At 38.9% G+C, this 13,370-nt stretch overlaps 1 protein-coding gene across 1 annotated transcript in view; it reads right to left on the reverse strand.

The window, feature by feature from the left end:
• M1ap (meiosis 1 associated protein) overlaps positions 1-13,370 on the reverse strand; it is a 108,966-nt gene that overhangs the window by 30,413 nt on the left and 65,183 nt on the right. The window contains exon 5 of the mRNA XM_004634132.3: positions 2,026-2,199. Coding sequence (XP_004634189.1) covers positions 2,026-2,199 — 174 coding nt within the window. The remainder of the gene's footprint in view (positions 1-2,025; positions 2,200-13,370) is intronic.

A 13,370-nucleotide genomic window follows, 5' to 3' on the forward strand; every position in this document is an offset into this window, starting at 1 on the left:
AGTGTATTATTTGTTGAAACTGTCCTTCCGATATGATTTGAAACTGTCTCATTGCTATCTGTTTGTCAATAAAACTTTGAAAAAAAAATAAATAAAAAAAAAATAAAAACAAACAAACAAACAAACAAACCCTAAATATTTATGATTCTAAGTGTGAAGAATGTACCCTGGAATTGTATGGCTTCAAATCTTGGCTTTGTTATTAATCTTCTGTGCCACCTCGCAAAGATGTTTAATTTCTTTGTCTTAGTTTTCTCAGTGTATAAAACAGGGACAATATTGTATTTAGTTGATTTAAAGGCATGTTGTTTCTATTAACATCTCTATGTATGTCTTCCTCTTGCCATTGACCAGTTACAGTACTTATAACTCTAATGTAAAATAACTCCTTAATAAGGATAAAGTAATACTTCTAATGCTTAATTGGCAATGTTTTCTTTCTTAGTTGTGCATAAAATAATGGTCTATCTTATAATTTATAGCATTTTAGATTCAATAACATATAGTAAACAGTGCCAACCTTAGGTTTGGTATAAAAATAAAATGGGCTAATGAAAATAAAAGAGTTTTATATATATATAGTATTAACTCAGAAAGGGAAGGCTCAGTAATGTTAACTATAAACTGGTTCTTTTATAAAGCTGTCAGATGCTTTTAACAGGGGAAAATGGAAAATGAATTTAAAAGGATGGATCAGGGAGGAATTGGTATTGTCAGTCTGGGACTAGACAGAAAGAAGGACTTGAGAAGGAGATTTTGATACACAAAAGAAAGGCAGATTAAAATCAAATTAATTTGTCAAAAGCACCCCAGATTCCACCTTTAAATAGGGGAGGGAGCAGAGATCTGATGTCTATCTCTAGAAAGAAAATATCTTCAGAAGCCATAATCCTATTTAATTATACTTTAAAAAGGCCCTTCACTCTCCTGAAAAAATAATAGCCATATCACAGTTGTATTGCAGTGGAAGAATACAGAAGTGAAATATACTGCTAATGGCTACGGAAAAGCTCTCAGAGGGCATGAAAACCTGAGTGGGTCATGTCACGGCCTATGAGGAAAGATCTGGAAAACATCACACACAGTGCAGCCTTTGACGCTGAGTGATCTCTGTAGATACTACCAATATTTTCTTCAACAAGAAAAATGGGGACAAACTCTCAAGACAAACTTCAACTCTTTCTCTTAGGAGGTGGGCCTTAGGGAATTGCCTTTCCTAAACATAGTGTGCCCGACTGTACTGATGGGCCCACCTGTCAGCTTTGCCACTTCAGGTTGAGAAAAACCTTCAAAAGAATGGGAGAACAGAAATGGCCTTATCCCTACCATTTAGTGAAACAGAATTACAAGCTAGAATAACATCCAAGATCTTGTTGGCATGCCTGGAACACTGATTCATCCCTTGGTTTCAATAATTGTCTGAACTGCTTTGTGAAAGCCTTGATGACTGGCTGCTCTCCCTGTGCTTGTGAGTGTAGCTGGCTTTAATTTTCTTCAATTTTGTGCCTGCCCAGTGAGAGGATCTCTATTTAATAATGGTTCTCTTTTTCTTGCCACAGGCCCTGTTGATATTATTGAGATAACAAGCTGCCTCAAATTATGGTGCCAATAATATTTACTACTTAAAAAATGAGAGTATTGAGAAAAATATGATTTGTCATGTTCTGGGGTAAATGAGGCTGATTCCCTGTCATTGAGGTGTCTAAGACTTTGTTTCTAAGCTAATTGGTCCTTACTAGCTGGGCTTAATTAGGCTCAGCTTTCTAATTATGACACTTTTTGAATTTCTCTCCTTGTTTTCATGCTAACATTGTGTGGCCTCATCCAATCCCCAAGCCTCAACTACCCTGTAGTCTGATGACTCACCAATCTAGAGTCCTAATCCCAGACAAGGATATTTCACAGCCTATATCAGTGGTGGGGAACCTATGGCAAGTGGGCCACAGCAGCCTTCTTGTGTCAGTGAAAGCTCTAAGAGGTTCATCATCATTGGCCTATATAATATATCTTTTAGGGGTTATGTACTTGGATTATCCTTGGTTCTGGAAAGGGTGCTGAAACACTGTGATGGAAGAAGAAGATGGATGTGTTCTTGGTCTGTTTCACTGTTATGTAGCCAGGCTTTGAAGAAAATTTCCATGCTGATAACATCATTGTCTATAGTCTGAAGGTCAATGTCAGTTCCTAGGATAGAAGTCTCTGTAGATGAAAGGAAAATAGTGGTTAAAATGTTTAATTATATATTTTGAAAAGTATAAACACTTTTTTTGAAAAGTATAAAAATTTAAAGACACATCTTTTTTTTTTTTTTTTTTTTTTTATTTTATCATCTAAAAGTAGAAACCTAGCAGGTAAGATAGAATAGCTCTACTATTATATGTGATGAAAATATTTTGTGTGTGTGTGTGTGTGTGTGTGTGTGTGTGTGTTTTTTTGTATGTGTGTGTCTTTGTCTTTTTGAAATAGGACTTTACTATGCAGTTCAGGCTGGCCTTAAACTCACACTTCATAGTCCAGGCTGGCATCGAACTTGAAGCATTCTGCCATCTCAGTCTTCCTAGTACTGGGATTACAGGTGTCCACCACCACATCTGGCCACTAAATGTGCTTATCTTTTGATCCATCAACTGCATCTTGAGATATCTAGCCTAGTACCCAAAGAGACAAATGCCCATGAGATAGCTCAGTGGAGTAAGCGCCTGCTTAGGCAAGCCTAGGGATTGGGGTTCAGTTCTCGGTACTGTATGCTGCACTGGCTCTCCCCCAAGGCATAATGAGCCAGCCACTGAGTCTAGGCATGGTGGCGCATGCCTGCAATCCCAGGGCCGGGGAGGCTGAAAACAGGAGGATCACTACGAGTCCGAGCTGCATAGTGAGATCTGGTACCAACTACATTAAAATAAACAAACAAAACCCTCCCAAAAGACATATGCAAACATGTTCAGTATAGGATTATTTTAGTGACAAATAATAAAAACCACAAACAAGAAGTAATTCCAGTGTGCATCTATAGAACTGTTTAAATAAATGATGGCACACTCAAGCCATGGAGTTTTATGTAGCTATTAACAAAGTAAAGCTAAATGTTCTGGCATGGAAAACTAGGAGACAGTAAGTGAACAAGGACAATGAAGAACAGATATAACATTGCTTCACTTATATGGACATAAAACTGTCTGCCTAAGTACACACAAATATCTGCAAGCCCACTTTACAAAGGTCCGGGAGGTTACGATCAAACTACTAACAACAGATAGGATGTGTAGATGAGACAGGGTTCTCAAATATGCTTCTTTTCTACAATTTAGACCTCTATATTATTTAAATTTTATTGTAATTGTGTATTTCTTGTGTTTAAAAATGTTCTAGAATATAAAAACCAAAAATTATAGAGCAAGGCAAGTTAAATCTTTAGTTAACAAGGGGAACTTCAACTTCATGTTGTTTTACATTAAAATTTTACATTTAATTATTATTTCTGTCATAAATTGAATTTTAAGGAAATGAAAAAATGGAGTAGTGAGTTTTACCTTACGATATAGATTATAAAGTTATTCATTGGCATACTGTCTCAAAAGTGTGATTAGTGGCAAAGAGGACAGAGATGGTCTGGTGGAGTATGATTTTAATTCCAAATGTGAGTGAGTTGCACTGAGTAGAGGGGTGGCAATAAGGCTTTGCTGGAGTACCTTGGGCTTTAGACAGCCCTAGTTCTGGCCTTGGGGCCTGAGTCTGCAGGCAAAGGTGGTCAGTGAGGACCAAAATAAGATGGTGGAGAAAGCACAGACAAAGGAAATGAGGTAAGAGCTGGAAGAAAGCAAGGAGAATCCTAACATTCTTCATCATGAGTGACTCTCTGAAATACTTTTACAATGAGCCTAAGAAAAACCAGTTGTTCCAATGAATTAACTTCTGTGTATGACTCATGAACCCCAGAGAGAGGGTTGGTTTATTTCTAGAACAACATTCCTGAGGACAAGTTGGTAGAGGCGGCAGACTTCCCACCGAGAACAAAGGGGCTTCAGTCCAAAGTGTTGGTTCCAACACAAGGGAGGTATAAAGAGACTTAAGTGACTTCATGTCATATTTAACAACTTATCCTGAGACTGAAAGGGAAGCTCTGAATGCATTTCTATGGCCAGAATGATTAAAACTCCATCATTTCCCATTAATATTATGAAGATTCATTAGTTAGCTAATTATTTCACTCATTCTACCAGACATATGTAACACTATTTGTCCTTAAGGAATTTTTAAAGAAATGTTATTCTTGGCCACTCCCCCTTAATTTTTCATCTGCCTTATTATATTTTAGGATGTCATAGTGACAAGCACAAAGCCAGTGCCAAAGAATCATATTTTAAAAACTTTAAAAAAATGTATTTAGTACAGGGTCTACAGGGTCTCACCACACAGATCAGACTTGCAGTGATCCACCTGTGTTCAGCCTCCCAAGAGCTGAGATTACAGAGCTGAGAATTACAGAGCCTCCCAAGAGCTGAGAATCCTGGCACCATACCCAGCCTCAATTGCTGTTTCAGCTCACCCTGGGGGCAGGCCAGCCAGGCACTGCACAGCGGGGAATTGAACCCTGGTCCCTGAGTCTGCCTAAGCAGGCGCTTTAATATACTGTTCCTTTCTTTTATGTTCTTTTTCTTTCTTTTGTGCTTGCCAGGCAGGCACTTATTCTGCTGAGCTATCTCCCCAGCCCTTAGGAGCTTTAGTATGTTGAACTATTTGGCCAGCCCAAGAATCATGTTTTGCAAGTAAAAGGAAATAGCTTTTAAAAAATTACGTGAATCTTTTTTTGTCACAGGCAAAACAAGAGCTATTTTAATTTTTCTGAGCTTCTGCTTAGACTTTGACTTGAATAGCAGGTATTAAAATGAGTTTCTCTTCAGTGAAGCAAAAATACTGAAGTAAAGAGGGTAGCTATGGAATTAAAAGAAATGGAATTGAGCAAAGGAGATCAGAAAATAGGAATCAGTTGCTTAGCAGCCAAATGACAGAATCCTGGAGAAGAGAAAGAAGGGCAAATGATAGAAGATCAGAAGAAATTCGTACCATGGGCCATGTAAAGGGACAAAGCACAGTTACCTACTATGAAGAATCTGGAAATAAAAACTGGGGTTTCCTCTGATAGTTATACTATAAAATCAACACAGAGTGGTAAAGTCAATGAAAAACAGACCCCTTTACGAATGGCTTATTGACTAGATTGAGATTTGGCTATAGCCTTATTGATGGTATTGGCACATCCAGAGGATGAAAGTATCCATTGCATGGGAAGAGGGCTGGCCAGAAATGGAACACAGAGAAGGAAGGGAAAGCAACAGTGACACACACTGGCAGGTGCTCTCAAAGTGGCTCAGAGAAGGAATGCTAGATCAGGTAGGTATCCCTACCAAAGGGATGTAGTAGTTCTGTCTGCTCTTCTTGGGGACCCAGGTTAGGGTTCATTTTCTAGAGTATTCTGTCATATCCTTAATCCTTATGTAGTTCAGGCTGGTCTTGAGTTCACCATGTAGCCCAGGCTGACCTTGAACTTGCAGCAATCCTGCCTCAGGTTCCCAAATGCTGAGATTGCAGGCGTGTACCACCATGCCCAGCCAGAATGCTTTAGTGGAAGGACTTCTCCATTTTCTTGTCACTGGTCCCAGGTGTCCATTTCTTATATTTGAATTATACCAATAGCCTCTTAGCTGTCCTAATAAACTACCTGTCTTTTAAAATACTTCTTAGGTATGACTTGCAGTTCACTTATCTGAAACATGTTTCTTCAGATCCTTCCTTTGTTAGAAAGCCCATGTCACTTGTTCATCTTGGCCTACTGGGTACAATTCATTATTCCTCAAGAACCCTACCCTTCTTCAGGCAGTAAGTGAGCTCAAATGCTACCTCCTTCGTGGAGCCTTCCCCGCTCCACCTCCCATTGGTGTATTCTATTCCTAAAGTTTTTGGTGTATGTTTATAGTATACATAGTTCACATTACATTTTACCTTGGTACTGTTGTTATTTGGGAAAACATTTGGTCTCTCACATTTATATAAAAACTCTTCAAGGATAGGAAGGCTTTCTTTTCACCTGAAATCTTCCCATTCCTTGGTTCAGTGCCATGAACAGAGATGGAGTCTAGCAAATGCCTGTTGAGTTGAACAATCACTCTGATTACTTTTTCCTGTACCTCTTCTACTTCAGCTAGCTTAGCCTCCTTGTCACATGACTTCCTTCCTTCCTTAGTGTTTTTATTACTTTGTCAATCCATGGCAAGCTCCTCCTCCAGCATTCAATTTAGGGCTGTCCAGAAGTTTTTTTTTTCATAATTTTATTGATAAACAAATAGCAATGAGACAGTTTCAAAACAGCTATGAAGTTATTTTTTTTCTTTTTTGTGGTACCGGGGATTGAACTCAGGATCTTGTGCTTGCCAGGCAAGCACTTATTCTACTGAACTATCTCCCCAACCCCAAATCATTTACTCTCTTTCACTTCTCTCAGTCTCTTTGGGGGTATTGAACTCAGGACCCTGCGCTTGCCAGGCAAGCACTTATTCTACTGAGCTATCTCCCTGGCCCTACTGGGCTGTCCAGAAGTTATGCTCAAATATAACCACTCTATTAGTACTACTGGTTTTCGGAACGCTTCATTTGGGCAATATTAATCACACTTGCTTATTTTTTTTAAAACAGTCTCATTTAGTTCAGGACAGCCTTAAACTTGCTGTGAAGCTCAGGTCAGACTCAAATTTGAAGTGATCTGCCTGCTTCAGCCTCCTGAGTGATGGCATTACAGATGTGTATCACAATACCTGGCCCAGTTTTTTTTTCTGAAGGGGTTTTTCTTTTTCCTGAATTTATGAAAGATGGCAGGATTTAGTGGGAGGACTAGGGTTTGAAATGTGTCTTGAAAGTTGTTGGCTATGTGGATTTGGGGAAAGTGGGGATAGTATAACCTATCTTTAGATAATATGACACATTTAAAATGTGAAATGATTATCTAAGAATGACATGCAGTATGCCCAATAAACTATATTTTCTTCCTCTTCTTTCATCAACAAAATTACTATTATTTTATTAATGTATTTATTTATTGGCAGGACCAGGGATTGAACTCAGGACCTTGCACTTGCCAAGCAGGATCCCTGGCTCCAAAATGATTATTTTATATAAAATAAAAAAATATTTTTGCTTTTTTCCCCTTCTCTCTCTCTCTTTTTTTACTTTTCCTTTCTTTCCTTTCCCCTTTCTCTTTCCACTGTTACCCTTCCTATTTGCAAAATTTCTTCCTATTTCACAATACCTGTTATACATTATGGTCTTTATTTACACTTTTGGTTACTCACAGCAGAGAGAAAATGTGGTATTTATACATGTGTGTGAGATTTAAAGAATGTATTTCTTTTTTTTCCTCGTCATTTCCTTTGGCCTCTCTACTTTCTCCACATCAGTACCATACATAAAAACACCAGCATATTTCCATGTTCTTCACAAATACAACTAAATGTGTTTAGGGAGGAGATATCTCTCTTCTCAAATGCTGAAGAGCAGCCCTGCATTAGCTGGTCAGCAGGGCACACTGTGCTCCTGATGAAATGTCCTTACTCCCAGCCCCTGCCAGCATGAAAACATTAGGGTTGCAGGAGTGGTTCTGAGGGTTTGAGTAACCCTGTCGAGGCCTGGGTCATTGCAGTTGTAGAGGAAGGCTGCACTAACATTTTTGGACTTACTCTGCCCCCATGTGGTCACAGGCAGTAACATTCTTCATTGAGCTCTTTTGAAGCTCTTCGAAGGGGTTCCAATAATGGGAAAAACTGGGGCTGGAATATAGCTCACCAGCACAAGCACCTGCCTGGCAAGCAGTAGGGCCTGAGTTAGATTTCTGGTACAAACAAACTTTCAGAAGAAACCTTAAAACAGGGTTTCACAACTGAAGCCCGTTTGAAATGGGATACTCTATGTGCATGTACAATGGCTGTATTTCTCTCTTTACATACAATGTCTAAAGTAGAGGCTCAATAAAATGGAGATCCTGTCCACTTCTGAAATTCTACTCAGTCTCATAAAGACTATGCTCTGGAGACCAAGCCTCTTCCTTTCTAATTCCTTACCCTTGCATGTTCTGTCCTTGGGTATCATGAATGGGCTCTATGGGTTTTGGGTTTGGGAAACCTCTGAAATTGTATGCAATTTCATCTCTATGTGTATATGTGTATATGTGTACAGATGTATTTTGGGTAGGTGATGGGCATAAGCCCTTAGTTTTTATCAGAATCTCATAAAAGCTCTATGACCTGCCACCCCACCCCCAAATGTCCATGTCCAGACTGTGAGGTCACAGTATTTTAGCCTGTCTTGGTCAGTTTATAATCCACATTGTATACTTTGTTTTTTTTTCACATTGTATACTTTGAATAGAGTAGCTACAAAATACTAACTAGAATAAGTAATCAAGCAAATAAAGCTTCCTCAAAGAACTATGCTCAGTGACTCACCACTGTCCTCATGTCCATACAACATGTACAGTGGCTCACATCATTGGGGCAATCTAGTTATCTTTCTGAGCAAATTTGCCTCATTTTTGGAGGTAATGTTTGGACTGGGAAAAAGTAGAAGCCCCTTGAAAGAGAGAAAGCACGGGGTCATTGTTATCCTGTGGATTCAGTGCAGAGAAGTGGGAGCAGGAATAGACTAAGTGGTGATTTTTATCCTAGGACCCTAATCTACAAGAGTTAAAACATCACCAGAACCATAACAAAAGAGAAAGTTTATACTATAAAGAATGTAACTATTCTCAGGGAAAATATTGTTGTCATTCATTCATTTGTTCTTCATTAATTCTTTCACCCATCTTGCCATTCAAGCACTTTTTTTTTGTTTTGTTTTGTTTTTAGGAAAGGGTCTACAGGGTGTTCAGGGTCTCACTATTAGATCAGACTCATAGTGATCTGCCTGTTTACAGGCTCCCAAGAGCTGGGATTACAGGCATGCACCAAGACACCCAGTCTCAATTGCCATCTCAGCGGGCCTCAGGGGTGGGGCCTGCATGGCAGGCCTGGGGATTGAACCTCTGGTCCCTGTGCCTGCTTGCAGGCACTTTATTTATTTATTTATTTATTTATTTATTTTTGCAGACACTTTAATCCACTGAGCTATTTGGCCGGCCCTAAAGGTTTATTTATTTATTTACTTAGCTGTACCGGGGATTGAACTCAAGACTCTGCACTTGCTAGGCAGGCGCTTGTTTTTACTGAGCTATCTCCCAGCCCCTAAGAAATTCTTAATTTGGTAATTCTTATAAGTGAGGCATTGACTAATGTCGTTAGAATACAGTTTAGTTGCTTTTGTAGCTTACAACCTAGTGGGAAAACAAACACTAAGCAAACAAAGCATGTGAGTGCAGATTACACTAGATATTATGAAGAAAAATAAAGCAGAAAAATGAGACTGACAGTGACAGACAGACAGAGTTTCAGTTTGGCTGACTAGGAAGTAACTCTTTAAAAATGTGATATTTGAACAGAGACTTGATTGAAGCGAAATGAGCCATGCAAACATCTGTGGAAGACTGCTCCTCATAGGGAGACCAAGAAATTCCTGGTATTGAGGTGGGAATGAACTTAGTGTGTTAGAGGAACAGCAAGAAGGCTGAAACACAATAAGAAAAAAGATTTTCTGATAAGGTGCTGAGGCAAATCTCCTCACAGGAGCTTGCTTAGGTAACAGCACATCACCACACTTGCCTGGAAAAAGGGTGGTTTCCCTTATTGCAAGACTTTGGTTAGGTTTAGGAAGTGTCCAAAACTGGAAGAGAGCTTCTTTTCCTTCCTATTTTTCTGTGCAGTAATTTGCTCCTCAACAGTTTTTAAATTAGTATTTTATTTTATTTTGTGTTTTTGAGACAAGGTCTTGCTATGCAGTTCAGGCTGTCCTTGAGCTGACTTTGTAGCCCAGTCTGGCCTTGAACTCATCACTGTTTTCCAGCCTCAGTCCCTGAATTAGTATTTTAAAAATATTTGTTTGAGGGTGTGCCATGCTATAGCTGGTGTGTGTGGGGGGTACACATGAGCAGTTCAGCTCTCTCAGCATAACTCCCTGTGGTGTAGGGGTGGAGGGCTGTGGGGAGAGGAGACGAGTCTGGGAATTCACTGGGCAGAGCTCAGGCAACTCTACCTGTAGTGGGGCATGCCTCTTTTCCAGGCCCAGTTTGCCACCAAGAAAGTTCTGCTGTTAGAAGCTATAGCTTTTTGCCTTTATCAAGCTAATACAGCTTATGGTGGGCTAAAATAAGACTTCACTGTTAACTAAAGAATGAAATAATGCTGGTCCACAACAGATGATTTAGACCATTACTGATGAACTTGGGAACTGTGGGTCCTGCTACAGAATATCTTAGCTGCTATAAAAATAATATTTATAAACTGATGGCTTCTAAAAAACCAGAAATTTATTTATCACAGTTCAGAGCCAGGGAGGTTCAAGATTAAGGTGCCAGGGCATCCAATATCTGGTGAATTTATTGGTTTCTAGGCCACATTCTTTTTGTGTCCTCCCATGGTGGAGATGCAAACAAATCTCATCTGAACTCCCCCCGCCCCATACTAGAGCTTGAACTCAGCGCCTTTGCACTGAGCTACATCCTCAGCATTTAAAATACTTTTAAGATTTTACTTTAAGATAGGGTATCATTAAACTCCTAAATTGCCCAGGCTGGGCTTGCTTGAACTTGTGATCCTCCTGGCCCAGCCTCCCAGAGTGCTGCGATTGATTACCAGTGCATGCCGTCATGTTCACTCTCTGCATTCTGTCTCCCACCACGGTACTGGGAATTGAACCAGGACCTTCATACTGATCTGCATCCCCATCCCTTTTTTATTTTATATTTTGAAACAGGATTCTTTTTAAAGGGAATGAAGCTTGCTCACTGGGGCCTCAGCCCCCTCATGACCTAATTACTTCCTATTCCAATCACAGTGGTGATTAGATTTCAACATATAAGTTTTGGGAGAATAACAGGCCATAGTAGAGCATTCCAGCTCTGAGACAGGATTTAACATAATTTCATAATACTATTTTAGCACTTTGTAAGCAATGAATTAGGGAATAGAAAGTTTTCGGAGCAATTTGGTTTGTGTGCTGTAAGGGAGCACAAGTGGGAACTGCCCTATAGGACACGGTGCATTGCGTTCCCATACCTCCAGCGCCCCAGAGGGACTGCTCCCTGACAGCCAGTCCTAGTTTTAAGTTGATGACTTTGTCTTTCCTGGCCAGCCCAGGGAGGAGATACTGCAGATGGAGGAAAGAAGGCCCTGGCTAGGGAAGGGAGGGAGAGAGACAGACAGACACAAAGACAGAAAGAGCCTGAGGGCACCAGACATAGTCCTCACCCACTTCTGGAGTCCAGCACTAGCTTAGCATCTGCCATTTAACTGGAGCTCAGTAAATGCTGCGCTGAACAGGAAACTTATTTTTTCTTACTTTCTCTGTGACCTCAGGCTAGTTACTTCTTTTCTCTAAGTTTAATTGCTCCATCTGTAGAGTGGGAATGATAATGATACTTAAGCTAAGGGTTCATTTGAGTATAGAATGATGATACTTGACAACGGAAATCAGAATATTTTAAAGAACCATGTATCAATAAGAAATGGATGATTATAAAGCTGCCATTTAGCTGTCTACACAAATGTGAACATTTTAGACATGAAAAGCCATATCAATTGTTTTTCTTTCTTTTTTGATGAGAATTTTTCAATAAAGTATATGATCAAAGTTGTAAGGAAATACATTTTGTCCATAGTTCTACTGGTTGTCAGCCATGGTGGTACACACCTGTAATCCAGCACTTGGAAGACTGAAGTAGGATGATTGCTGTGAGTTCAAGGCCAACTTGGCTATGTAGTGGGTTCAAGGCCAGCCTATACCACATAGTGAGACTTCGTCTCAAAAAAACCAACCAACCAAGCAACTAACCCACCCACCCACCAACCAACCAACCAGACAGACAACAAAAATACCCTCAAACAAAAAATAGTTCTATTTTTATTTTCTTGAAAAAAGTAGTCAATATATAGAGTCACATCACTAGAGATTGAGATACACCAAAATCTAAAATGTTATTTGACCTGGGAAACATTAGACTTGGAAGGCATTTAACGAACATCTTTTTGTAGAAATCATGCATTCTGTAACCAAGTGTTTGATGTACACTGCAATGCAAAATTGAAAAGCTGATTGAGAAGAAATGTTTACATAGGGATTGTGGTAGGAGAATAGAGTAGGGAAATGGATTATCTAGAAGACTGAATGAAGAAGGAACTGGGGAGAGAAGGCAAGAAATCTTGCCTTGGGATCACCCAGAGAACACCAAGGTGTTTTTCTTCTTAATGACTAAGAGAGTCAAGAGAATGATCTGCCCTAACATGAAAACAAAAGACAAATCATAATAAAAGACTATTAGAAATCAAATAAAAGACTTATTAGAAAGCTTTGTAAAGTTAATTTTTTTTTTTTTTTTTTTTTGTGGAACCGGGGATTGAACTCAGATCCTTGTGCTTGCCAGCAAAGCACTTATTCTACTGAGCCATCTCCCCAGCCCCCCCCCAATCTTAAAAATACAATAAAACAAAATAATAAAATACTAAAGCATATCGCATATCCTAAAAATGTTTAGATGGAGTGGAATAACATTCTATTGATGCATACTTTTTTTTAATCACTGGATGAAGATATTCAGGGTATGGAGTTCTTAAGAAAGGAATGGTGACTCAAAAGCAAACAAATGTACTTTTGTTAAACATTGTCAAATTCCTCTTTAAAAGAGTTGTCCCACTGTGAGTTCTATCAGAAACATATGAAATTATGTATTTTGTGGCACTTGTTAACTTCTATCAATTTAATAGGTGGGAACGCTTAGAAGAATGGGGCTCATATCTGCGTGATTCTTCGCTACAGGCACAACAGATTGCAGTTTGGATCCAACAAAATTAACTGTAAAAAACAAACATTTGAGAGAATATAATAAATAGCATCCAGAGTGTCTGTAGCACAACACTCACAAAATATAATATAAACACTTTTGGCATAGAAAGAAAGAAAAAATATGACCCTATCTCAAAGGAAAAAGTACAAACCAACAGATGCAAGCTTTAGATAAGGAATTTAAACCAGCATAATGACAATTATGCTAATAAAAATGGAAAATATGTTTACAATGAATGAAATTATAGGAAATAGAAAAGTAGAACACATAAAAAGAAAAAGATGGAAATTTTAGAACTGAAAAATACAGTACCTAAAATTTTTTATAAAAATAATTTTTTTTTTAACCATGTGGGCTTATAACAGAATGAAGCTGAAAGATGAGGAAGAGAGAA

This window comes from Octodon degus, unplaced genomic scaffold, assembly GCF_000260255.1.
Source record: "Octodon degus isolate 3935 unplaced genomic scaffold, OctDeg1.0 scaffold00058, whole genome shotgun sequence".
NCBI classification, from domain to species: domain Eukaryota; kingdom Metazoa; phylum Chordata; class Mammalia; order Rodentia; family Octodontidae; genus Octodon; species Octodon degus.